The following is a 26,955-nucleotide window of genomic DNA, read 5'->3' on the forward strand; positions in this document are numbered from 1 at the left end:
CAAGTAACGATTGAGTGGTTGATTGGTGCATCTCATCTGTGATGCACCTGCGTGATGAGCCTTGGATACGCTTTGAGTGAAACTCCTAGGCCGAGAAGGGATCCGTCTTCACGTAACCGCGCCAGTTACGTTCGTCACCCTCGAGGCCCACGAGATGTGATCTTGCGATTGTTTCATCACTTGGCAATGAATGTGGTAAACTATCAGTGCTTGGCTTAGAGCACAAATCAAGAGCGCGTTTTAAATATTGAACAAGTGCCCGCTAAGCGTGGTGACAAGGCTCAAACAAATGCGCGCAGAGAGCCACAACAAAGCCTACGTGGTAGAGAAAATCAGCTCGCTTTTTTTATTTTCTAAGCCACGCGAGTCATTGAACAAGACGAAGCCAGTTTAAGCTGTAGACAGCCATGCACAGCCACAGTGAAGTTTCCGCTGAGGTCACGTGACCCCGAGCTGTTGAAGTTCAAATATAGGATCTCCTGTGCGCCGATGTAAAAAGTTGTGACGCCACCTATTGAACCAGCAAACAAGCAAACATTTATAATGTATGGCCATCGAAATTTGACAGCGCATATATGATCTTAGAGGTCATGTCCAGGTTATTTTTTTTTACACCGAACGGGCAAAGAAACCGAGAATCGATCTCGGAAACGTGGCCCAGCTGTCGCTAATAATTTGTTGTCAAAGCATCATTACTCAGATCAAAAGCAAATGCAGGTACCTTTTGGGAGTCAACTGCTCGCCGATCGCGGTCTTTACTTCTTGTCCCATGTCATCGATGACCTTCTCCGCTCATGTTCTACAAAACGCAGTCACCATTGCCTATCACCCTCAGACAAACGGCCTCACCGAACGACTGGATCGCACCATAACCTACATGCATGCTCTCCTTGTACGTCTCCGCCGACCACCGCGACTGGGATGCTACATTACTCTTTAAATTGAAAATGAAACATCCGCCCAATCGTAGCAATTGCTACAAAGGAAACCCACACGAGTTCCTCGAAAGGAAACCCTCGATTAGTTGGATGTCTCATTTTCCATTTAATTACTTCTCTCCACCTAGCGGGTTTCCGCTGAACTATTGCATTACCCTTTGTTACATTCGCCCATAACTCGTCACGCCATGATGCTGCAGGTTGTTCACCGTTTTATCTTCTTTTTTGGCCATGAACCGCCACTACCCATGGATACTTTACTCCCAGCTGCTCCACAACAACTATCGGAGTACGCGCAGGATGCCATCGCAAGGACGAATGCTGCGCGTCATATCGCGCGTGACTGCCTTACGATGTCGCAGGTGTCACAGAAGTTCCGTTACGATTGCCGTCATAAGAATGTATATTACGCTCCAGGATCCTTAGTGCTCATCTGGTAACGAACTCGACGCCACTCTCAGCGAAGCTTCTGCCACGCTACCACGGTCCTTACCGCGTTGTGCGCCAAGTTGCCAACGTGGCGTATGAGATTGCACCGGCAAAGCCAATGTTACCATCTGCGCCGGTCAAGACTGGCGTAGTTCATGTTACTTGGCTAAAGCCGTATAACCCGTCTGCTGGTGCTGCAATCTGGGTGGTGCGAGTGTTTTCGCCCAGGGGGTGTGTGTTTTCGCCCAGCATTAAGGCCCAGCCTCAAAGAACTGATTTTCGGCGGATTTTCGGCGTCGGCGCCGGCCAACGGCACGCGGCGTCGACGCTCAACGAGGTTTTAGGCCGGCACCGATGAATAAGAGGTAGAAGTTGATCCTCGCCATCTTGGCTGGTTGCTGTTACGCCTGTGCTACTCGCCTTACTTGTAAATATTTGTAAATATGCGCTTTTTGTGCGACATTTCGGCAAAACAGTGCGGAACGACGGCTTGATAGATCAGAAGCGGCCTGCTGTCGCTTCGAAGGCGCCGCCATGTTCAGCCGCGGATGATCGTGTCGTTGCAGTGTGACACGACAATCGCCGCTCTTTCTGTAGACGAGTCCGTTCCCGGCGACGCTCCGCCGACACGGCCGTCAGCGATCCGTCTGCAGTCTGTTGGCGTCGGTCCAGTGTGACAGGGGCACTGACAGGACGGAAAATATATCACCGACAGTCCGCAGGCCGAAATCGGTGTCGTACGTGTAGGCCTAGCTTTACAGAACCTTTAGGAAGGCATGATCTTCAAAACTAAGAGTAACTCACAGATGATCGCCTTCCGAGGGTGTGTGTGACTGGCACGTTTCGCTTTATTGACCAAAAAGAAAATGTACGTTGGAGAAAGACTAGCAAACGTTGGCGCACATGCTGTTGGCATGTAAGTAAACTTGGGTCAGGTTATCGTGACGACGACGACCGCCCTCAATATAAAAAAAGGAGGAATGGGAAAATAGGAAAGGAGTAGAAGCTTTCGCATCTCCGGACCTTCTCCCTCATCTCGAAGCGTCGTTATAGTCGTCATAGTTGTCATAGTCGTCGGGATACTGCCGCCTGTGAGACTTTCTCGGCTCTACGTCGCTAGGCATGTAGTCGTCGTCGTCACGGGGTTGCCTGCGTTGTCGCGGCATTGTTTCGTCATCGTCGTAGGGCCGCCCATGGTGTCGATTGATCTTGTCGTGGGGTCGACGGTTCACGACGTCGTGCGGTTCGCGACCACCGCCTTGCCCGTGGTAGTCGTGCTCGGTGGCGGGCATCGTTGTTTCGTCATCGTCGTGGGGCTTCCCATGGTGTCGATTCATCTTGCCGTAGGGCCGACGGTTCACGACGTCGTGCGGTTCGCGACCACCGCCTTGGCCGTCATAGTCGTGCTCGGTGGCGGGCATCATTGCTTCGTCATCGTCGTGGGGCTTCCCATGGTGTCGATTCATCTTGCCGTAGGGGCGACGCTGTATCACGTCGTACGGTCTCCGACCACTGCCTCCTCCCGGACTGGTGTGCTTGGTGGCGGGCTTGCGGTGACTGTGCCCGCTGTTCATCTCATCCATGTCAGACATCGGTGTTTTCCTCCTAGGTTGAGGAGGGCAAAGGAGAGAAGGTACGTGTTAGTTTGGTCAACGCGCGGGAACTTGCACCTGTTCCCACTCTAAAAAGAAAACAAAAAGAATACGTTGCACCACTTTATCGAAAAACGAAAGAAAATATGTCACAGGCCGGCGCGGCACGCGCAGCACAGTCATAGCTTAAGCTGAAGGAGCGGCTCCATAGGAGCTCCAGTTTCGGCGGCACGCACTAGGGGTATTTGCAGCGAAGTCTCTTTGCGTCGTTTTTACGAGAACTGAACTGTCCGTCCGTCGTCTACGGTGAGCTTGGCTTGTGCTGGTCTCTGCACAGCGGTCTGCTGAGCCCGACGTTGCCTATAGAGGGAGCTGCGCGCGTAGCTCTACGATTCGCTTCTTCAGCAGCGGTTCGTACCATGCGTGCAGGCGCCATGACATGTACCGAAGAGTAAACAAAGGTATCGCGAGTACTCGACACACATGTCACATCCCTTGACACGTGGCACGATGCGATGCAATTGCTACGTGTCATGACACCTGGTGGAATACAATGCAACCGCAATGCAAAGTTTGCATGTATAGACGCGGCGCGCATCTCACATCGCATGAAAGTGGCACGATACGGTGCTGCTTATGATTATGATGATGACGATGATTTACTGACATACCCTTTAAAGTGGGGTGGTGGCAAATGGTCACCTAGCCTGCTTGATTTATTCAGGTATGCCATACATTTTTTTAATTTATTCTAGCATTTTTGTATGCAACTCCTTATCCTTCCTTTTCTTCCTAAAACCTTCCCTATCTACCTTGTGTCGCCGCCTATGCAACTGCTACATGGCGTGTCACCTGGGGCAATACAATATGCAACTGCAATGCAAAGAGTGCACGTGTTCGACGCTACGCGGCGCGCATCTCAAATCGCGTGACACCTCGCGCTCTAGATCCTAATGCACTGTAGGGCAAGTAAAGATTGAGTGGTCGATTTGTGGATCTCATCTGTGATGCACTTGCGTGATGCACCTTGGATGCGCCTTGAGTGAAACTCCTAGGCAGAGAAGGGATCCGTCTTCATGTAACCGCGCCATTTACGTTCGTCACTCTCGAGGCGTGTTTCTATAAAATAAAAGTGTGTGCGTGTCTTTCTTCGGGATGACCGCCGTTGCTGCTGAGGAGAAATAAAACTTGCTCATACCTTTATCAATATTCTGTCTCACCTCTACGTCGTGTGCTAAACTCATTCGCTGGTAATCCACTTTCACAGCAGTGAAATGGGGCGTGATTTTTTTTTTTTTTTGCGAAATATGGTGACCAAATCGGCCTACTGGCCATTATAGACAAGCAAACTGTACGCGCTGTATCAAATGCGTAATCATGCTCAGGGCAAACCAAGTGCTTATCAGCGAATCATCAAAAGTCATGATTACATTAGAAACCCACAGTAAACCATCAATCAATTGGGCCGCAACTTGTCTATATTTTACCTGAAGAAATAAAAAGGCGTCGTCCCATGTTGTCCCCATTTCGTTTTTTTTTTTTTTTTTTTTTTTTTTTTTTTTTTTTAGTGTGTGTGTGCGTGTGTTGATGGAGTAACTGCGGAGTTATCAACCAGCCCAATGGCACAACGAAGTCCAGCTTTCTTCTCGTGCATCAAACACTTTCATTATCGGTGTGACTCATTCGCTGGCCATACCAACACCTCCTAGGTAGCACAAGGCCTGTTCACTCCGATCCATGACGTCAGGCTACCTTGGCCGACTGCCATAGAACCTAATGGAGATGCTCCCGAGCAAGCCGTGGTGATTTGTCGTCACCGCTTTCGCCACGCCATGTTTGACAGTGGAAATTTCGGTCCAAGTCACATGACGTCATAAAGCAGAGTACAGAGGCCTGCTACCCGCCGCGGTGGCTTAGTCAGCTAAGGCGTTGCGCTGCTGAGCACGAGATCGCGGGATCGAATCCCGGCCGCAGCGGCCGCATTTCGATGGAGGCGAAATGCAAAAACGCCCGTGTGCTTGCGTTGTAGTGCACGCTAAAGAACCCCAGGTGATCAAAATTAATCCGGAGCCCTCCACTACGGCGTGCCTCATAATCAGAACTGGTTTTGGCAGGTAAAACCCCAGAAAGAAGAAGAAGAGGCCTGCTTTCTCAGAGGCGTTGGCCATACCTGCAGGAAATTAGCACCGCTTGTACATGCACTCCAGCATGCTCGTACACCGCTTCAGGAAACGTTCTACCGATGTATCTCTAAAAACAGTCCCCGCGTAGACCTTATGTAAAGCAGAGGCGGCCCTGCGTCGAACAGTGCGGCGCCAGTACTCGGTCCAATGCGGGTATGTTCATCGGTAGTGTTCGAATAGCCAAAGTTCGCTAATCGAATCGAATACATTCGACGAAAAAAAAAACTACTTTCGAACATCGAATCGAATACCTAGGCATTTTATCGTTTCGAAACTACGTAGCTTTAGGAGGAGTCTATCAGGTAAGAAAGAAGAAGAATCTTTACTAACATAATTAGGATGCGCTCACAACGGGACGTCCAGTCTATGAGGAGCTTTCACTTGAGAAGTTACCGGCAGGTGATTGTATCTGACACGCCAGATAACGTAATGTAACCTTAAAAAACATAATAGAAAAGCACGTGGAATGCTGCGCTCGTTCAAGGAGTAAAGTAGTTTAACACTGCAGCGGGCATGCGGCGTGTCGTTCCAAGATGACGCAAGTATTCTGCTTTCTGGGGCTTTACGTGCCAAAATCAGTTCTGATTACGATGCACGCCGTAGTGGATGGCGCCGTAGTGGAGATTAATTTTGACCACCTGGGGTTCTTTAACGTGCACTACAACGCAAGAACACGGGCGTTTTTGCATTTCGCCTCTATCGAAATGCGGCCGCCGCGGCCGGGATTCGATCCCGCGATCTCGTGCTCAGCAGTGCAACGCGGGATCGAATTGTGAGATTGTCTGGGTAGGATAAATTGCATGACTAAATTCAAAAAGAAAACAATAAATGAAGAAGTTCTAAGGCGGTCCAACACACAGTGGAAGCAGATCAAAGACATCTTCCTGAACGAATTGTGAATAAGATTATTGGGGCGGAGTAACTGAGCGCGGCGCTCTATCACGTCACCCCTCGCGTGAGGAGGGTAGGGGAAGCGTCGGACTGCTCAACATTTTGCTTTATTGCACTTATCATCGAGATCAACCCCATCTTTAGATTGCACATACCCACGGAAACAGCCGATATGGTTACATGGCACTATTTTGGGGGGTGGGCCCTCGAAAAAGGCTAGAAATTCAGATACTCGATTCGGAAAAAGGACGGTAACTTCCTAAGAAAGGTAATGGAGAGTTTTATCGTGTGTGGTATTCGGGTAAACGCAAGCGGACTCCGCGTTTTACCGCATGAGCGGAGGCGCAAGCGTAAACGGTTTGCACGGTGCAGCCACCTGTTGGCGCAGAGCTCAATCACACAAGCACAGCTAAATATTGCAGACCCCAAGTGCATTTCACAATGCTACTGGGGCAAATTTTCGGTAGCTACACGATTACGCCACTGCCGAAAAATTTACGCCAGCAGCGAAGTAGAATGCACTTGGTTGCTGCAATACTAGCATTGTGTTTGTCTGATTGGGATCTGCTCCACCAGGTGGCTGCACCGTGCAGGCCGTTCACGTTTGCGCCTCCGCTCATCCGGTAAAACGCCCAGTCCACCTGCGTTTACCTGAATACTGGACAGGCTATAACTCTCTATTGCGTTTAAACTTGTAAGCAGGCGTCCTTATTTACTGGGTGAAAATTATCTTGCAGAAATTACTTGCACCGCCTGTTCGGCTCGGAAGCTGCGGTTCTCTTGCAGCAGAATTATCGGGAATCAGTCACCACTTGCAGTTGGCTTTCTCTCGGTGGAGTATGCACGAGAAGTGTTGCTATCCGTTATATTTGAGCGCGAACGATTATTCGACAACTTCAAATAGTGAATTCTCGAATGAAATATAAACCGAGAAGCTAAGACTGTATTCAGTTTTAATTCGAATTTTGTAGTATTCGCATGCCTAAAGTGTGGACGTCGGGCATTCACTGGATCACGTGAGCCTGGGTACGTTGGACTACGAGTGCTGGTTTACTCTATATCCGAATAGAAACGAATATTGGGCAACATTCAATAGCGAACTTTTAAATCAGGAGCTACCCTAATAGAAAGGACTATATTCGCTTTATCTTTGAAAGTTCGTGTATCCCCACACCCTAGATGGTTTATGTTGGGTTTTCGCTGACCCGCGTTGTCCCAACTTCGTTGGTCTGACTACGTTGGACTACGATAAGTGTTGTTGTCCTTTTTAATCGAGCCCGAACAGTTATTCTACAAACTGGAATAGGGAAATACTCGAATCGCGTACCATTTGAAAAGCAAAGGCCATAAACAACGCATATTCGAAATTTCGAACATTAGTAAGCTCTAAGGTTTTGCTTTGTGCCTGCGTCGGCCTACCGCTCGAACTTGGGTTTACAGTGACTATCTTTTCTCTGTTGCCAGAGCTACTAACGCGTTTTTCGCGAACGCGCACATCATAACATCAGGGCCGGATATACCTTTTCCTTGACTTAGGCTTGTCTTGCCTATCATCTTGACCACCACTTTCAACTTTACCGTCGTCGTCGTCGTCCTCGTCGTCGTCGTCGTCGTCGTCGTCATCGTCATCGTCCATCGGCAACTCGCCAAACTCATCCATCATGCCCATGTGAACTTTCACGCAATGCTGCACGGGAGAACGACGCACAGTTAGTGTCAGTCACTCGTGGCAGACAACTGTAAGAATCCAACAGCCAATGAATACTTTTGTGATAATTGTAATTGTGTAAATGTAATTATTCATTACATTTACGATAAGTTTCTTTTCTTTCTTTTTTTAATATAGAAAGGAGATAAATTAAGTGAAAGAAAAAAAACCTTCGTCGTAGATGAATGCCGAACCCACAACCTCCGCGTGACGCGGGCGATGTCTTTTCCAATTAACTACTGCAACGGTTGCTTCTATTATTTGCTTGCTGTGAGCGGTATACGTGCGCGCTTCATCCATGCGCACCTGTTGCACATTATAATTCACATTGAATTCGATTATTCTCAGAGGTAACTCAGAAGCGATTGGGTTAAGATATTCATCCCTGGACATCAAGTTATAGCTGCGCGCGGAAACTGCTGCATTCGGAAGATTGTGGTAAGGCGGACATTAGTTTCACCTCGACCGTTGTGTCGTCACATACTATGAAAGGCACCCGTAAAGTTATCTTGGAATATCGCGAGTTGGCATGCAAGTTAATAATGTCACATCAACATGAAAACCGACAACACGTTGTAACACTTTCTCTCTCTCTCTCTCTCTCTCTCTCTAGGCAAAGAAAGGCGACTTTTTACGACATGCCACATGAAAACACGCTTATTACGCTACTATATACATAGAGATGTTCGAATAGCAAATTTTTGAGATGGAATCGAATACGAATTGAATAGTGCCACAAGCAAGTCGAATTGAATGCTTTTCAAATGGCTTTCGAATAATGAACAGCGTTTTTCGCCATTATTATGAATCAATGTTCGCATCATAGCCTTAAAAGTGTGGGCAAGCTTCTGTGAAAACATTGCATGTTATGAAGCGTCGCTTATTAAAAGAACAAATTGAGCATCAGGAACAACTAAGTAGTTAGTTCTTATACCCAGGACACTTCGTAGGGGTCAAATGGTCGCGGTTTAGCAGGTGAAGTCTGTCTCCCTGCTCGAGGTAGCCTACTCCACTCCATAACTTGTCGTGCATGCGCGTTATCACCGTGACACGACATTCTTGGCAGGAAAGTAGCGAGCGCAGAGTTTTCAAGAGAGGAAACGCAAGCAGTTAAGACAGATGAGGATTATTGTTGAAATCGACAGTATGAGAGTACCCCGGAGTATGACGGAGGGTGTGAGAGTATCCGAGAGTATAACAGTGTGTATGATTGCATATGAAAGTAAGAGAGTATTAAAGAGTATGATCGAGGGTGTAAGAGTAGGAGAGTATTCGAGAGTAGGACAGTATGAGAGTATCTCGGAGAGTATATGAGAGTACGACATTGTGCCAGCGTATGACAGAGTGTATAAGAGTATTGAGAGTATGATAGAGGGTATAATAGTTTGCGAGTATCAGAAAGTAGGAGAGTATCAAAGAGTATGATGAAGGGTATAAGGGTAGGAGAGTATCCGAGTATAGGAGACTATGATAGTATCACGAGAGCGTATGAGAGTATGACCGCATGCCAGCGTATGACAGAGTTTATGAGACTATGTTAGAGGTTATAATAGTATGAGAGTATTGGATAGTATGAGAGAACTATATAGTATCAAAGAGTATGGTGGAGGCTACAAAAGTATGAGAGTATCCGGAGTATAATAGCATATGAGAGTATAAGATAGCGTGAGAGTATGACGGAGAGTATGAGAGCACCCTAAAGTATGTGGGAGAGTATGAAATATAAGTATATGTGAGAGCGGGAGAGTAGGAGAGTATCTGAGAGTATGAAGAAGAGCATGAGAGTAAATAAGAGTTTGAGGGCATGACGGAGAATATGAATCGAGAGTTTCGCCGTCGAATGGTGACGGAAAGAATGCCTGTATTGAGAAAAAGCTACGCCCGAAAGAATGTGAAGTGTTTTTAGAGCGATACGCCAAACACGAAAACGGTATTTAACAAGGAATATAGCAGTTACTCCAACATGAAGCAGTTGCTCACTCTGTCTTTTTAGTGTGTAAACCTAGCCACGAAGTTTGACCAATGTCTATAACCCTAACTTACTCATGCCATGAGCGTTTGGCGAGTTCTGCGAAAATCCTCAAGGATTTTTAGTGAAAAATACTCTGCACGTGACTCAGATATCACCGCCACCTGAATTGAATCACTAAATATATGATAAGATCTACAGGTGAATAATTGTTGCATTTATATATACGGCGTTTCAACGTCTTCACGCCAGACCCGATGAAATAGAACACAGAAAAAGGAAGACGAACTTTTGTTCATGTATTTAACGTTTCAACTGGTACGCCAGCCTTCGTCGGAATAGCCACGTTCTGGCGAGAGTTACGTAGAGAGATTTCCAAAAGTTAGTCATCCTTTTTCGGCATTGTGTATAATATATGCATGTGCACATCACGTTATCGAGTGCTTGGAATTGGCATGTGCCGCGCACTTTTGCCAGGAGATAAAGCGTGTGCTTACGTCAAATCCGCCATGAAACTTGATCGCGGCGAACTTGTTTTTCACGTCCTTGGATGCGATAGAGAAAAATAAGAAAGTAAAACGTTACTCACACTCAGGCAGCTGCGTTCGTGCCAGACAAGTTCGCGTGCTATAATGATGGCGCGGGCCCCCTCGAAGGCGTTCATTTTGCAGAGCCCATCATTTAGGCCCATGCCTCACGGCCGATGTGCCGTAATCAACTTGCAAGGATGCACTGCTAGGCTGGCTGCTTTGACATTAATGCCATCTTCCAGCACTGAAGCGGGGCAACCAAATAGGACGAGACTACACAGAGCGTTGACTATCTACTCGTCTTTACTGTTGGATTCTAGCGATAATATAACCCGTAATCACAGAGGCAAAGGTGGGCACCTGAAAGGAAGCCTTCTTCGCATTGAACTTTAAGCCACTATGCACACAGTCTCAAGGGCAATGGGGAGGATCGCAAATATCTATGGATCCTCGACATTCCGAAGTACTTAATAAAGAACACTAAATCAGTTTAGACTGCTTAAGTATTCTGTCTACACTATATTTTACATAATTTCACTGAAACAGGTTGCTCATTAGAAGCGGAAACGGAGGTCACGGTTCCAGTTGTTGAATACTGTGCCGAAACACCACCGATAGTACTTCATTGTGACGTCACAGATTTCGAGGCTCTTTTTCGCTTACGCGCCCGTTGCGGCTCCCCAGTGAAAGTTTTGAAAACTTTTTAAGTTCAGTATTTGACTCTCTTAGAACGCAACGTAGTCCATCATTACAGATAACATGTTCACTAAGCCCGAGCCGATGAAATCAATGACGTCATGACGTCAAATGACGTCATGGCGGGCTGGTGTCGAAACACCGAGTTGGTGTCGCCAAACCGTCTTCCGGAAGTTCTAGCGCATCTTTTTTTCATGCTTGCTAATACCGGCGTCAGAGGGCGCAGTTCCAATCGCGATCGAGCCTGACTGGGATTACAATTCTTGACCGCGATTGGCTTTCTTTCTCAGCTTGAGCAAATGAACCAATCGCGACCGAGAAATTCGATCACGATTGGGGACGATCGCGATCGAAAGTGCGCCGTATGAAACCTGTATAAGACTGCGCTCACGCTAAAGGCGACTTTTTTTTCAGAAAGGTAATTTACTCGTGCACTGTTAAATAATGCACACCCTTAAAAGCAAGAAAGGGTGTAGATCTGTCTATAAACCACGCCCTTGACACTCGCTATGGTGTTTTTACACTCGTGCACCACTGTTAAATAATTTACACCCTTAAAAGCAAAAAAAGGTGTACATATGACTATAAATCACACATTTAGACCCTTTTGGGTGTGATGTTGCGAGTTGTAGGCCGATATACACCTTTTGTCGCTTTTAAAGGTGTAAATCATTTTAATGTATGCTGTCGTTTGCTGTGCGCACCGATGTACCAGCATAGCGTAAGACCGAGTCAACCGGATTGAGTGTCAAAACGTCGCAATGACCTGCAGCCACGTGACCGCATACTGTGTCATGATGCCATGACACTGTAGAAGCACAACCGAAACTGGCTGTAGAAAAGCTAAAAAGTTCAATTGTTTAGGACAGTGTGACGCTCGGTTGTATTTGCTCTTGTGTTTAGGGCCGTCAGTCCATCGCTTATAGCAAAATAAACAGCGCTCGAAAATATCGTGTCAGCACCCCTTTAACACGTCTGCCACAATGCTTGGAAAACATTTAGGGCGACAGGTTTGGCGTTCACGTTACTACATAGCACCGAGCATTTTCTTTTTCGTCTGGTGTATTGAAGAGACACTTTTAAAATAGCAATATAGCAGTCTATAGATTATTGTAGTGCTCCTTTTATTGCGATAGCAATTATAAGGACTCTTCAAGCGGATTTCTGCCGTCGGTGTCGCCGTCGCCATCGCCGTGAGGTTCCGTATAAAGTCCAAGGGCGATAAAATCGTCGCCGCGCGCCGTATGTGCGAGTGAAGGCGCGCGGGGGACGCGCGCTATCACAGAGGGCGAACGCACGGCGGAGAGCAAACGCGATCCGTCGCGCGAAAGGCCGTGGGGGTATTGGAGGGAGGGAGGGAGTGAGGGGGTCGATGCTGTGCTGCGGCACCAAATGCGTCTCTTGCAAATGGGCTCAAGGGGACCGCATTTCGCATTGGCGACGCAAGATCCCACGCGAAAGGAGCAAAGCGGGAAGGCAGTGCGGGATGGAGGGGAGGGAGGCGGTGTCTACTTTGCCAACAGATGCGTTCTTGAACTTTGCGCCGGTACGGGCTGTCGGTGTTGCCACGCGCACCGTATCTTGCAAGCGTTCTCCACACGACTCTCACCTTTGTACGCGCTGTGCGTTCGGCCGCTCAGTTTCCGTTGAAGCGATAGACCGCACGAACCTCCGCCCGCTGCGGCGGCTGCGCTTGCTGCCAGCGTTTTGACAGTGGTTGTCTGCGGTCATCGAGTGTAATCTAGTCATGTTTGCTTGTGCGCGCTGACACCACGCTTGTTAATTCAGTTAGTAAGCGAATGTGTCAAATGCAGCCGATAAAACGGTACTATCCCTACTCCTTATAGCTCTCTACTAATTTGATATCGCAATTGATGCTTCGCCTTCGAGGCGAAACTGCGACATTTTTATTGCCTCTTTACCACCATCTTCACGAAACGATCTCGAAAAGGACACTTACGACTCTTTTGAACAGTGCCATTCTTGAACACTGCAGGTAAATCCTCAGCTGCAAGATCAAGCAAAGCGAGTGAGTGTCAGACGTCTTCTCGTGAGATAATTTGACACTCCAAAATACGTCTGTGTGCTTTATCTGCCGCTATACTGTTCCGTTCCCAGAAGATAAAAGATGATGTGGCGCTCCAACGAGTTAAAAAATACAACGAGCCTAAAGTTTACGCGTAGCAGCACTCTTATGAATCGGTACGCAAACCGTGACAGCGCGTTTCTCCACTATCGCAAGGGTAATGTTTAATGACCTGGTAAGGGATTAAAAATTCCTGATCGTCAGTCAGCCTCCAGAGTATCTGCAGGAGTACGTTTATCTAGGTCAATTACTCACAGGGGACTCTGATCACGAAAAGTAAATTTACAGAAGAATAAAAATGGGGTTGTAGTGCATACAGCAGACATCACCAAATCCTGACCGGGAGCTTACCAGTCTCGCTGAAAAGAAAAGCGTGAAATCATTTCATTCTACCGGGGGTAATCTATTCAGCAGAAAATGGGAGGTCAACAAGAAAGCTCCAGAACAAGTTAAAGACCACGCAAAGAGCGATGAAAGGCAAACATGTTAGGCTTATATAACGTTAAAAGACAGGAAGAAAGCGGTTTGGTTCAGAGAGCAAACGGGTAATAGTCTTAATTACAGACGCATTTTATTGTTGCACGAGTGCACTCTAATGGCGTATTCGGGTGGTCGTGTTAGAGCGCTCTGGTAGCGCTGCAAAGGTCATGTAAAACCGTTACTAAGCGTTACCGTTTGCATAAACGGGTTCCTCTGATGCTAACGAAGCAAGATCAACACTACCATACCCGGTTATTGTCGTAATACACTTTTAAAGTTGTTTTTCGCCACTTTTGTAGCACGGCCAGAGTGCTCTGAAACGACCACTCGAATATGCCATAAGAAACGTTTACACCCTTCGGGTCGTATCTTGTCCCACAACAACAATCGTCATCTGCCTTGCTTCCGTTTCCTTTCTTGAAAACTCAGCGCTCGCTACTTTCCTATCGAGAATGCTGTGTCACGCTGATAACGCGCAAGCCTTTCATGACTAAGAAGTATACCGGGCTCGCAGCGTTAAAGAAAGGAAATGCGGACAAGACAGCAGACAATTATTGTTTGGGGACAAGATACGACCCAAAATGTGTAAACTTGTTTAGAGTGTGTTATTGTAAAAAAAAAAAAAACATTTTTTAAGGCAACGTGCACAAGTACACGATTAGACCACTGCCGAAAATTTACACCAGCAGCGAAGTAGAACATGTACAGCTTACTGCAACAATAGTTTGTCTGGTTGAGCTGTGCACCACCAGGTGGTGCCAGCGACCCAACCGCTCACGTTTACGCCTCCGGTAAACCAATGATCCAGAAACGGCAAGTCGTTCGAGGAAAAACCAAAACTCTCTATTGGGTATCCATGTCATGTCTGTACACCTTCTGCCGTGAACCATGGCATCTGAGATCACAGGCCGATTCATGTGAGTTCGCAAACAAAGAAATGATATGTGACCATGTATCTTTGCGTAAAAAAAAAGGTGTGCTGCATTTACATTAAGGGAAACGACAACCAATATCTTTGCGATATATGGACACTCCAAGCGGATTTCTGCCGTTGGCGTCGCCGTCGCCGTGAGGTTCCGCATGACGTCCAACGGCGATGAAATCGTCGTCGCGCGCCGTATGCTGCGTTCGCTCCCCGTGAAAGCGCGCGTCCCCCGCGCGCTTTCACGGGGAGCGAACGCACGGCGGAGAGCAAACGCGCGTTCTGCGCCATGCTCCCTGAAGGGCTGCATAATTAAGCGTCTCTTTCCTCCTTTCCAATCACCATATATATAGAGCAAACGCGACTTCTCCCGTCGCGCGGAAGGGCGTGGGGGGACGGGAGGGAGGGATGGGAGGCGACGTTTAGCTGCGGCATCAAATGCGTATTTATATAAAAAAAACACCGCATATCCACGGGGTGAATGATGATGAGTGGGCGAAGCTCCGGAGGGAATCATCGGTAAACCGTGAATCTTCCGTGTAATTCGCCCAGTCTCGCCGCACTAAATCGAACGATTGACTTCCACCAATGACACGCGCCATATGTGACGTCATTCCTATTTTATAACAGCGCCCTTCATTATAATTGCACCATCTCCCGCTTAAGGGGACGCTAGCACAAACGCGTTAGAAACGTGCAGTACTCTCTAGTAAGGGGGAGAGGCCACAGCGTCTTACGCAGCCATTTACACATGCCGGAACGTGCACCGCGTTTGCCGACGGCATCACATGACTGCTGAGAGAGTATAATTAACCCCCGTATTCATAAACGCTCCTCGACTTGAACTTGACTTGCCACCGCCTTCAACGCCTTTCGAACGCGCTGCCCAAGGCGGTGGCAAGTAAAGTTCAAGTCGAGGAGCGTTTATGAATACGGGGGTAAGGCGGAGAGGCCACAGCGTCTTACACCAGCTTCTTACACGGGCCGTAACGCGCTAGCACAAAGGCGTTAGAAACGCGCAGTCTTTCGTTAATGTTGGGTATTTATTGTCATCGTGGTGCGTGTGTCCATGTGCGCTTCGTGGCGTAGTGGTTAGCGCCGCGCGTTCGGAAGCGAGGGGTCCCTGGTTCGATTCCGCGCTACGGACATAACTTTCGGAATTTTTTTTTCTCATAAAAGTAGACGTGGCTACCTACTACGACGACTACTACTACTTCTACAGAGGAGGGACAGACCCACACCCTAAGGAGCTTCGCCCCTAAAACGTTGCGATGCGAGAAGGTGGTAAAGACTTCCGACGCTGCTCGACGAGTGTCCCATTCTGATCTCGCCGAAAACCTCCGAGCCGCCCCCAGAGGCACCGGTAACAGTTACCAACGCCGCGCGCGTTCGCTGCGAGCGCGGGCAAAACGGCGACGGCGGCGACAACAGTTACGCGCATTGCTGGTGCTGCTGCATGTCCAAGTTCATAGAGCAAACTACGACATTTTTTTGTGGCACCGATTGTATTTAGTGAAACGGAAAGCTTACCGGTACAGGACCGCAGTACATACGCTAGAGACTCCCCAAACAAGTTTTAAAAAATATTGCTTCCGAGTTCTTCCTAATGTTTCTTCTCAATATCACTCAAGCTGTAGCTTCCAGTACGCTGAAATGTTATTTGTCATTTCCAATAGCGACATTCAAAAGGCAGATACAGGGGACCTAAGGCCGCACGTTTGCAGCCGCCCACTTCGATGCGACAAGAAGTGGCGACAGATGCTGAGCGCCTTGGACAATTGCAAGCCGCAACGACCCGATGCCGAAGACGAAGAGTATACCATCACAACCTACGGCGACGTTCTGCAGTGGTACAGAACGAGCAGACGCCTCTACCCACCACCTCACCGAGACCTACGACGCAGCGAAGCAGCCACACTACGGCAGTTGCAAGTACAAGCCATATGGACCCCCTTATGGGCAAAGCACGTTTGCCCGGAGGTATACACCACGGATATATGCCAACACCGCAAGAAGGCGCGCGCCACACAGAGACACCTCCTCTAGGACTGTGCGCCACCGCCGGGTAACCAAGAAGCAATGCCAACTGCCATCAGCAGCAAGATCATCAGCCGAGAGCCAGGCAACCAAAGAGACGTGGTCCAGCACGTGCTTAGCATCCTGGAACGCCAGCGGCCGAAAGCGGCGCCCCCACGGGTTTGACGCGAGTAGGTGGCTGCTCCGGGGACGTTCGAGCACGCTAGTGTCTCGCTTTAATTCCCCTACCCCTTCCCCCCTTTATGCCGGATCGACAATAAAGTTGTTTCACTCACTCAAGAAGAAACGCGGTTGAAGGCGGCGGCACCACAGGCAGGAAAAGACGCCGTATGGTAGCCATTTCATGCTTACATCTACTCTCGATTACGGGACAGTCAGCAATTTATTTTATCTTACTTTTTTTTTTTTCATCTGAGGACACGATCGTGTTTATCCATTCCTATACTGAAAACAGGGAGAGGTGATCGCGGTAGCGGGTATACGCTGGGAAGCAGATGACAAGTGCGGTCCTAGCCGTTTTAAATAATCGTTTTGTTAATCAAGCTGATGTTCATGTAGTTAATGCTTCCTGTTGAATCATTTCTGCAATGGTATAGCTACAGTGGCTAGAATTCTAGCCACTGTAGTATAGCTATGTGCTTTTATGGTCCTCTCCGATTGCTCTGGTTATGTGCAAGTCAAGTTATTTGCTTAGCCAAGCCAAGATTTCTAAAGCGAAACGACGCTTTTACTGAAGTGTCCTTTTGCACGTGATGCGCGGATCAGCGCGGGACCGTTCGATAGCATGTCGTCTCTTGAAAACCTGAGCGAGCTGGAGCTAGGAATTCTCGTAAACAAGGCGTAATCAAGAACTTACATCCATACGAACTAATGTGCGAAAGAGCGTAATATGCGCAATGCCGTGCACTGCTGTGACGTCACGACACAGCATGGGGTCACGCGGTAGCAGACCATTTCGACGTTCTGACACCCGCTCCGGGTCACCTCGGTCGTTCGCTATGCTGCTACATGGCATCTCACAACAAGTAGCAGTATGCGAGCGGACCAAGCGAGCCGCTGTTAGTGTCAAAATGTCGTAATGTCCTATACTCCCACGTGACCACATACTGTGTGGTGACGTGACGACACGGTGGGCCTCTTCGATTATCCGTCCCTGACAGTCCGGACTGCCTGAGGCGATGCTTTCAGCCAAGGAGGGTTGCGTATTCAGTGTCCCGGGTATTCCTGGACAGTCCGGGACGACAAATCGAAGAGCTTCGCAGGAAAGTCGAAGTCCGGGCCGAGTTGGTACATCATTTGCAGGAAAAACCAATCAAAAAGACGAAGGACAAGGGTGCTGTGATAGTGTGAATTCCTTTCTCTTGTCCTTCGTCTTTTTTGACTGGTTTTTCCTGTAAATCGAAGAGGCCCAGAATCCTCCTGGGATACAAACCCCAAACTGGCTGTAGAAAAGCTTCTTTCATATTAAATTATTTACGGCGCTCTGAGATTTATTTGTAACTATTTTTTAGGGTTCAGAGATCTAGGAGATTCATATTTAGCGCTAAACAAAAATTGAATAACCGCAGGCATCATGTCGGAACCCCTTCAAAGTTTCATGATAGCGTGCATCTTGGTTGTGGCTGTTCTCATTCGTAAGCCTTTCGCGCCACATACAAATACGTATCGTATACTTACACTTGGTTCATGTTTGCAGTAGGACATGTTGCCTGCCATATCGAGGGACATGGACAAACAGCTGTTTAGATCGTCATGGAACGTACGCTGGGCCATCTGTTGGAGAGGTTGCAAGTCCCAGTGCACGTCAAAAAATAACAAAAGATATTTTAACCATCGCAAAAAAAAAAGAAACAAAATCTGTGCCTTTGTTTTCTTCACGCGACTCTCGAACCACACTTATTACATTCGCGTAGCCGCTAGACGCTATACAACGAGGTGTGACGTCGTTACAACGTCACGAATGACGACACTCAATGGCGCGTGAGCTGTCGTTTACCGGACGCCCTTTACACGCGGGCGATGTTAAGACTTGTTCGTAACGAAATACAAGTAATTAATAACGTGTAATCACTTACTTGTAATCGATTACGTATTTTGGTAATTTTGTAATTTACATAATAATTTGTTTACTCGGTAACGCACAGTGTAATTCAATTATTTTTCTTGCAGTAAGCACTTGCATTCAACCAGTTTTATTTTTATTTTTTTGACAAATCAAAGCATAACAGGCGACGCAGCTTCGAGCTCTTGAATTTGGCGGGAACTATATTGTGCCCAAAGGGATTGAAATACGGGTTACCTCCCGTGTAACCTACAATCGGTGTCCTGCACCTACGCCTCGATCACCTGAACATAGCAGGCACTTGCAGATTTACACCCTTCTCTTGGAAGTGCGACCGCTGTACTTTTCTCCTGCAATCAATTTCCGTCTCCGTCTCCCTCTCCCTCTCGCCCCTGGAAGCGCGTTTAGTGGGCCTTCAATTCAATTCAAATTATTGTGTAGGAAGAATATCCAGAGTTCCCAAATCTGGTTGGACCGATAGCCAAAGGCTAGTTGCGGGTCCAATGAAAGAGTTATTCTTCTTTCTGGGGTTTTACGTGCCAAAACCAGTTCTGATTATGAGGTACGCCGTAGTGGAGCCGGATTCATTTTGACCACCTGGGGTTCTTTAACGTGCACTACAACGCAAGCACACGGGCGTTTTTGCATTTCGCCTCCAACGGGATCGCATCCCGGCCGCGGCGGCCGCATTTCAATGAAAGAGTAACAGTAAGGTAAATACTGGTAGTAACATTATAGAATATAGTTACAGCATAATTACATTACAGGAATAAGTACATCATTTACGTACATGCATTATTTTCAATTCAGAAACTGGTCGTCATAGGCGGTAAGAGCTGGTGCTGAATTCTTATTCGCTTAGTGCACTTTTCAGCCGATAAACGCAAATGGTTCCATTCGTGTGACATACGTATGCGCGACTCATATACAGTTTTTTTTTTTTTTTTTTTTTGCGATTGTAAGACACGAACAGTATTATTAGGGCTGAATAATACGAAGCTTTATGATAAGTGACATCACAAATTTCAGATCGAAAGTGACATCACACATTGAAAATGAGAGATCGAAACGAGCTTCGCCGTCTACTTTGCCGTCTACGGCGAATATTGGAACACAGCCCCAGAGAACCAGCGAGAAAAGCCGAGAAGGAGAGGCGCAAGCACTGATTGCCTGTCGCGATGCCGCTAAGATTGGTTGCGCAGCTTCATCTTTAGTAATATTTGTAGTTGAGATTAGCCGGAGTTGTAAAAAAAATGTGGTTCCATTTAACGAACCAACCATAAGGCTTTCGTTGTTCCGTTTAAGCGATTCCTTTTAAGCGATATCCTTTTACCGAGATTATATTGTTTTATGCAAATTAGACTAATTAAAGCTTCAACGAAGGAGCCATGCGACCGGTCCCAACAGAAAACCTGAAGGGGGCCATCCGAGGAGCTCATAATCATTTTCAGAATTGCAAAAAAAAAAAAAGGAACTTAAATTGCAGCGAAATGAGCTCTGGCCATTTTCACACAGAAATGCCCCGAAACTTAACAGCCGAGAAACTCAACTGTCACGCCCTAAGTAGACGCCCCTAAGTGACGTCACTGCTTGCACCTCACCGCCGGGCGACCATCAAGTGAGCGAGATCGCGACGACTTGATAGGGACGCTTGCTAGGAGTCTCACTGAGCAGTCAGACGTGGACAATATAATTTGTGTGCTTTAAATATAAAAGTTTCTCAGGAACAAAAATAACAGAATCAGAACGAGATAGCGAACAAAACAAGCAAAAGAACAATAGTGTTAACATTTTAGTCGGCCGCAAATGAACATTTATTTATCATTCCTGATCGTGCGGTCCCATTACGGATATTCTAAAAAAATTACAGCACAGGAACGTTCAGAGACAGGTGCAAATGGCGCAGTGGAATCTGCAACGCACTCCTCCTCAAAGAGGACAAGCGGTTAGGCCAGTAAAAAGATATCAGTTTTGTTTTCAAACTTTTTCGGTCACGTTTCTTTACTCAAAGCGAAAAGTTCGCACATCCCAATGGCGGTCGTCACCCTAACCTCCGAGATGGGGCGGCGCGCGCTGTGCACCGCACATACTCCCCGATCCCGAAGGCCATGAGTGGTGTCGTATACATTATTAGGTCTGCTCTCGTTCATCGCGGCACTTCGAAAGCTTTGACTTCAGTCGGTGGGTCACGGTACACTTACGGTGGCGGCCAAGTCCTTCTGCAGTTGGTTTGTCCAACGCTTCTTGTAGCCGCACTTTGATAATACCTTGATTACTGTCGCATGCAAAAAAAAAAAAAGAAAAGAAGATGAAATCGGGAACTGGTGCAAAACAGATGAATCCCATCAACGAAAGATAATTTGATCAGTAAGCCTCACAAATTCGAACGCCTTAATTACGAAATGTTATACTGTGCAACTGGGCTTCCCTCCGCAAGAGCCGCTTTATTCCAGCGAACAAGCCGCAGATAACATTTATTTACTAACTATTTGCAATATTTTTGCCTCCTCACTCAAACACTCGCTTATAAATCACTCCCAAGGTATATTTACATATTTATTTGCTTACTCCATCACTATAACATGATTTTACTTATACTCACTCACTCACTCACTCACTCACTCACTCACTCACTCACTCACTCGTTTACTTACTTATTCAATTACACACTAACACTACAGAGCCTCCCGTGTACCCTTTCCTGGCCCTATTACTCTCCTCCCGGAACCAATAGTCCTGTGGCATATTTCGGGGCTCTTTTCAGGGCGCACTGGAAGCGTTAAAAACCCGGTGTCAAAAACCAACTAAGACCATTCATGATGGTGTAAAACGGCTCCACTGATGATAATGAAGCCACATTATCGCTACCATACCAGGTTACTGTCGTGATAGATCTTTAAAGTTGCTTTTTTTTTTTCGCGTTCTTCATAGCAATGGCAGAGCGATCGCGCCACTAATCGTGCCACTAATTTTTCACTCACGTCTCCTGCACTCGTGCGTCCTGAGTTGTCTCCTCAGGTCCTCTTCGTACGTGCAGCTGCAGACCGCCACCAGGCAGACCAGAACCAGGAGTGCAAGCACCGGCCTGGCCATGGCGGGTGTGCTGTGTAGAAGGTCGTGCACAATTAAATGCGAAGCATTCCTTGGCTAATACGGGGCACTTCGCTGTATAAGTACGTTGCTGTCACGCAGCGTTTCCTGCCTCTTCAAGGCAAAAGGCAATTAGCGTTTGCGATAATATATCGAACCTCGGTTTCCTGCCACAAGAGCCGTTCTCTAACCATTAGACCACAATCGTATTTTTTTTAATATGTTAGCATTAAGAGTGTCGAATCGAAAAAAAAAAGTCTATGTGTGTGAAGTATTCTAAACCGGTCATGTGGCAGAGAGTAGACGGGGGAACATAAAACAGCGTGTACGTATATACAGGGTGTCCCAACTATCGTGCGCCAATATTGAAAAAAAAAATGCAAATGCCACGTAGCTGGACAGAACCAAGGTAATGTTGTTTGCCGTTGCTTGGAGATACTCAAAATATTTTTTTGCATTCAGCCTAATCACATAACTGGTCTTAATTAATTAATCAACTTCTCACGTCTCGTATTTCAATTAAAAGTGTCAATGGGAAAATTGTAGAGCAACATTAAAAACTCCTGATACAGCTTTATTTTGCTCAATGCGGGCTACATAAAAGTGTTTTTCCGAGCGTGAAAGAAGTTCGCGAATACACGCGAAATTGGCGCGCGACTAGCCGCTCGAGGCACATGGCGTGTATTCGCTGGTATCTTTCACGCTGGGATAAAGCACGTACGTGCTGAGCAACAGAAAGCTCTATGGGGAGTTTCTCATGTTGCTCTACAATTTTCTCACTGACACTTTTCAACTAATTATAATAATTGAGAAGTTAATTGATTAATTATTTATTTAGACCAATTATGTAATTAGGCTGAATGCAAAAAATATTATGAGTATCTCCAAGCGACGGGAAACAACATTACATTGGTTCTGTCCCGTTACGCGTCATTTGCACATTAGTAAGGTTTGACCAAGTTAAGTGAAACAACCTGTATAGACAGACTTGCACGCACTTTGGAGGTATAGAAAAAAAAAAAAAAAAAGCTCGAGATGTGCATCGCGAGCGCATCGCAGTGTGCCCTAAATCTAGACTTTACTAGAATAGTACACTCTGACCAAATCACAAGAGATTCGAGGCATTGGCAACTCCAGAATCCGTGAACTTGTGCTGACAACGCTGTCCATATAATCAAAGATGGCTTCGACATCCAGGTTCGCGGTAGCTCTTTCGTAAGGTGCTGTGCTCAAGTTTCTAGTTTTTGGCGCCGGATCGGGGTGGTTCGTTGAAGACGAAAGGATCGTTGCTGCCGACTACCTTATTTTGATTGGTCTCAAGGATTTCAGCGACGAAACCGCGGGGATCTTTGTGATGTTTCGTGCGAACGTCCGGCCTATACCTATAGCGAGTCGCATCAGTAATTTTCGAAGACAAAGAGCCTTTCAAGCGCGCCAGAGGTTACTAAAGGGAAGTGTTTGTGCGTAGCGGGCCTCCTAGAAGTGCAAGCACTTGTTCACGGCGCTGCTCCACTGATAGAGGTATGATAATTAACTGTTTTAACGCGACAGCGTTAAGAGCCCCGTGTCCCAGGAAATCCACTGTCGGCGTCCGGCGTCGGCGGCATTGTGCGTTTGACAATATCATCCCGCAAATATTTAACTATACGCATATGCCACGCCTTGCTATATGGCATGCGGTATATGTGGGTTACATTGTCACACCATTCTATCACTGAAGTTGCTCATACCTTGTCTTACTTTCTTAACAAAGTTATTCCTCGGAAAATTTGAGAATGAGAGCCCACAAACGAGTGTCACGAAAGAAAACACCGACAGCGCATGCCTTTTGTGTTAAATGTTCTCAGAATGAAATATTAAAAGTGCGAGAAAAGTTCCTACCAGTTCTATATACTGCGGCGACTGCTGCGTATTGCGCGGCCGCGCGAGCCCTGTCTTGTATATACGATCTGCGATGCGGACAGTGTAGGCGTTCTAGGCCCACCGTGGACCGATAGCTTTGTGTACGCTATAGCACCCATACGCTTGCGCGTCGCCCGCGTTCACGAAGTGAAACCTCAGTGTAACTTTTCTTTTACTTGACAACATATATATACCAGATTTTTTTTTTTTTATTGCTCAGTTGCATTGTCCTAAACATAAAGGCAGTTTCATTCTCGCCGTGGTTCTAGTTCTGTTGTAGGCTCTTATATCGTTAACAGTATACATCTATCGGTACACTGTAGAAACATTTACACCCTTATTCACGATTGAGGGGGTCAATTATTTTACAATGTATTGGTAGCCGTGATGGCCAAGCACTTACACTGCAACTTTCTTGTTGCAAATCTCGACACGCGGTAGGACTAAAAAAAATTGTTCAACTTTGTTGCACGTACATGCCGACTGGAGGCTCCTGGTACTGACAAGGTCGATCGTGTACACGTGTACTTCGGCTTTATTGTGAATTGAACAGGCAAGTAGTGCTCTCGAACATCGAAGTAAATTGAATTCGCTTGAAGGCCATGCATTTATGCGAAATTTGAACGGAAATGAGCCAGCTGCTCGCCTGGAAGAATCACGCAAACAGCTGACGCTTGCTTTTGTGCAACGCTGAGTGCATCTTGACCATCTCAACTATATAATGTTCCTCTTTAGGGTCTCTTTAACACAAAACAACGAAGAGAACAGCTTGTACTTAATTTTTTACTCTACATTTGTTTTCTTTTGACATGTGGGCTTTGTTTGAACATACTGTATATGTTCTCGATGCGTGGATTTTGAGTCTACTCTTATTATGTGCTAAGTAAACGCATATAAAACACTCACAATCCGTGCACTGAAGGCCCCAGACGGTGCCTCGTAAAAAATCTGGCTGGGTGCTTAGTATGGCTGGAAACAGCGCTCGTTCCAGCTTTGGAGCGTTCGACCTGCTCACAGCGCGGCTAGTTTGCTTTCCGACACTGTGCAGATAGATAAATTTAATTACAACAGGATCAATTCGTTTCCAAGTCACAAGTTTACTCTAATAGAACTGACCTTGCCAAAAGAAAACCTCGCTAAACTTTGGAAACCTGTTGGAATAAACTCAACTTTGTCCGATTGGTTGTTAATCACTTTTCACATTTCGCCGGGTTTGTGAATTTCTACAGGCGGCAGGTGTTTTGCTGTGTTCCCGAGCCCGGGCCCTACCTCGAACACTGCGTACTGGGAACACGAACAAGTGCCAGTCATTGGACGCAGACGACATTATCACACGTATCAGCTAACTATAAAAAGAAGGTGCACGCCGACTCACAAACGGAACTCTCATTTGTTTTACTACCAAGACACACTGCAAGACCAGGTAACTTTACATATTTTTTAGCCTCGTTCTATCAGTGCAGAATATCCGTATATATGAAAGCACGATAGACGTTACTGCCTACATATTGTGAGATGCTATATATGTGACATACTGCAACACAACTCGCCGTCTGGAGTTGCCTATGAAGGTCGAAAGCAGTCAAGTATCGTACCTGTACCAGTGAAACAGTGCCGCGAACACGCTTGCACGTTTTGGAGGCCCGCTACGCATAAGCACTTCCCTTTTTTTTTTTTTTTTTTTTTAAACCTCCGGCTCGCTTGAAAGGCTTTTTGTCTTAAAAAATCCTGATGCTGGCTCGCTGGGCAGGTCGGACGTTTGCACGCAAAGCGCAATTACTTCCGCGATTTCGTCGCTCAAATCTTTGCGACCGATCAGAATGAAGTGATCGGCAGCAAGGATCCTTTCGGCTTCCGCGAAACACCACGATTCGATGCCATGCACAAAAGAGAAACATGACCACAGCACCAAAACGAAAGAGCCGCCGTCATGCCACCGTAAACCTAGGATGTCGTAGCCATCTTTGTTTATTTGGACCGTGCTACACTGTAACCGTGCTGCCAGATCAAGTAGCGGATTCTGGAGTTACCAATAGACATAAAACGTGAAGACCTAGCTTGCTGTAGTGGAGTGGGCGAAGTCGCTTAGGTAGCCATACTTCACAGGCTATATACAGCTTTCAGCCACACTGGCTGAAGAGTCCTGTGCAGGTGAAAAAAACCTACTCATTTGTGCCTAATGCCCAATTTGTGCTTTTAATAAACCACGCTTCATAACGTACGATGAATTGACAAAAACGTGCTAACTTTAAGAATACTAGGATGTGAAGTTATTTTTATATTAATTGTGATAACGGCTATTCATTATTCGCAAGTTATTCGAAAAAAATACTCGATATTCGATTCGATTCGCTTCTGGTATACTATTCGATCCGTATTCGATTCGGTCTCGAATATTCGCGCCCCGCTAAAATATAGTAACGAAATGTAAGAATATAAGGATTAAAGAGTTGGTAGTTTGCACATCGCTACTATATAAGAACTACTGGGACAAGAGTCCTAGTCGTTCTTATTTTCTGTGTTAAAACTCAGCGCAGCGTAATAATGAACTTGAGGCTCCATAACGCAATAATGGGTCGACGGCAATCCTATATAAAGCGATAAAAACGAGGCAAAAGATTATGTCAATGCTACTTTCTTGCGAAAAACAGTTTAACTAGACCTGAATAGACGCTGTCAAAATCCAGGACGCCATCGGGAGTTGCATGGTCATGGTGGTCGTAGCGAGTGGCAATTACAGAAGCGCGACTTACAGCTTTGAATAATTGCTTGAATTACAGCTTGAATTAACATTCATTTGGGGTCTCCTAAAAGCGTGTTCTTCGCGTTGAGAGTTTTGCCCGAATTGACATCCGCTAAAAACTCTGCGACGCTGCCCGCTACGTCAACTGCAGTGTAGAGAACAATAAATACGCAACTTACGCCAGCTGAGCCCAAGAGAGATGAAACAAGAGGACTCGGGCCGACTCCCTCCCGCACGTTATCTCTCCTATTCGGCCGTGAAATTATAGCCTGGCTTCCTTTGTTCTTGCGCGACTTTCCGCCAGGCTCGCTCGAAAGAATACTGCAATCGTTCGAGATGCATCTGTTGCGTTTCGGGCTTATAATACCCTTGCTTGTCGTGAATAGCCGCTAAAAAAAAAAAAAAATCAAGAGGGCTCCAGAAGTGAAGTTACACGTATACCTTCGCGCTTTCAGAATCAGCCCTCATTAGCCGCCAATTGTACACAATGCTTAATAGCTCTACAAGCGTGCCCTCTACTTTATACTATAGGGCTCTGTATGTAACGACTAACTATCTTAAGCAGAGACGTAACGTTCCCATTTTACCGGAAAGAGGAGGAGGGGAGTGGGGGTGTAGACGTTAATAACTGCGCGAGAAAAAAAAAAAAAACGAGGACACAAGAAACACACACGACACCACGAGCGCACCACGAGCG

The 26,955-nt window shown here is 46.7% G+C and overlaps 1 protein-coding gene across 3 annotated transcripts; it reads right to left on the reverse strand.

The window, feature by feature from the left end:
* Positions 1–2,163: 2,163 nt before the first annotated feature.
* Positions 2,164–26,633, reverse strand: LOC125945607 (sarcoplasmic reticulum histidine-rich calcium-binding protein-like). 3 transcript variants are annotated; one of them, XM_049667707.1, is made up of 8 exons: positions 26,438–26,633; positions 21,505–21,626; positions 20,725–20,798; positions 18,139–18,234; positions 12,897–12,944; positions 10,208–10,255; positions 7,554–7,720; positions 2,164–2,972 (listed from the first exon to the last, which is right to left on the reverse strand). In XM_049667707.1, the coding sequence occupies exons 2-8, from the start codon at positions 21,614–21,616 to the stop codon at positions 2,399–2,401; spliced, it is 1,119 nt and encodes a 372-aa protein (XP_049523664.1). In that variant the 5' UTR covers positions 21,617–21,626; positions 26,438–26,633; the 3' UTR covers positions 2,164–2,398. The 3 variants fall into 3 exon arrangements, with proteins under 3 accessions (XP_049523664.1, XP_049523663.1, XP_049523666.1); XM_049667706.1 differs by lacking the exon at positions 26,438–26,633 and adding an exon at positions 26,269–26,394; XM_049667709.1 differs by lacking the exon at positions 26,438–26,633 and adding an exon at positions 23,992–24,081.
* Between the last annotated feature and the right edge of the window lie 322 nt (positions 26,634–26,955).

The sequence above is a fragment of the Dermacentor silvarum genome, chromosome 5 (genome assembly GCF_013339745.2).
Source record: "Dermacentor silvarum isolate Dsil-2018 chromosome 5, BIME_Dsil_1.4, whole genome shotgun sequence".
Lineage (NCBI taxonomy): Eukaryota > Metazoa > Arthropoda > Arachnida > Ixodida > Ixodidae > Dermacentor > Dermacentor silvarum.

Bases quoted from the DNA above. Each gene is read 5' to 3' on its own strand.
- LOC125945607 (XM_049667706.1), bottom strand. From the start codon at position 26,312: ATGAATGTTAATTCAAGCTGTAATTCAAGCAATTATTCAAAGCT. The intron at 20,799-21,504 runs GTGAGTGAAAAA...TGCATGCGACAG, and splicing joins GACGCACGAGTGCAGGAGAC to TAATCAAGGTATTATCAAAG. The intron at 2,973-7,553 runs GTATATCCGGCC...TCCTCAACCTAG, and splicing joins AAGCCTAAGTCAAGGAAAAG to GAGGAAAACACCGATGTCTG.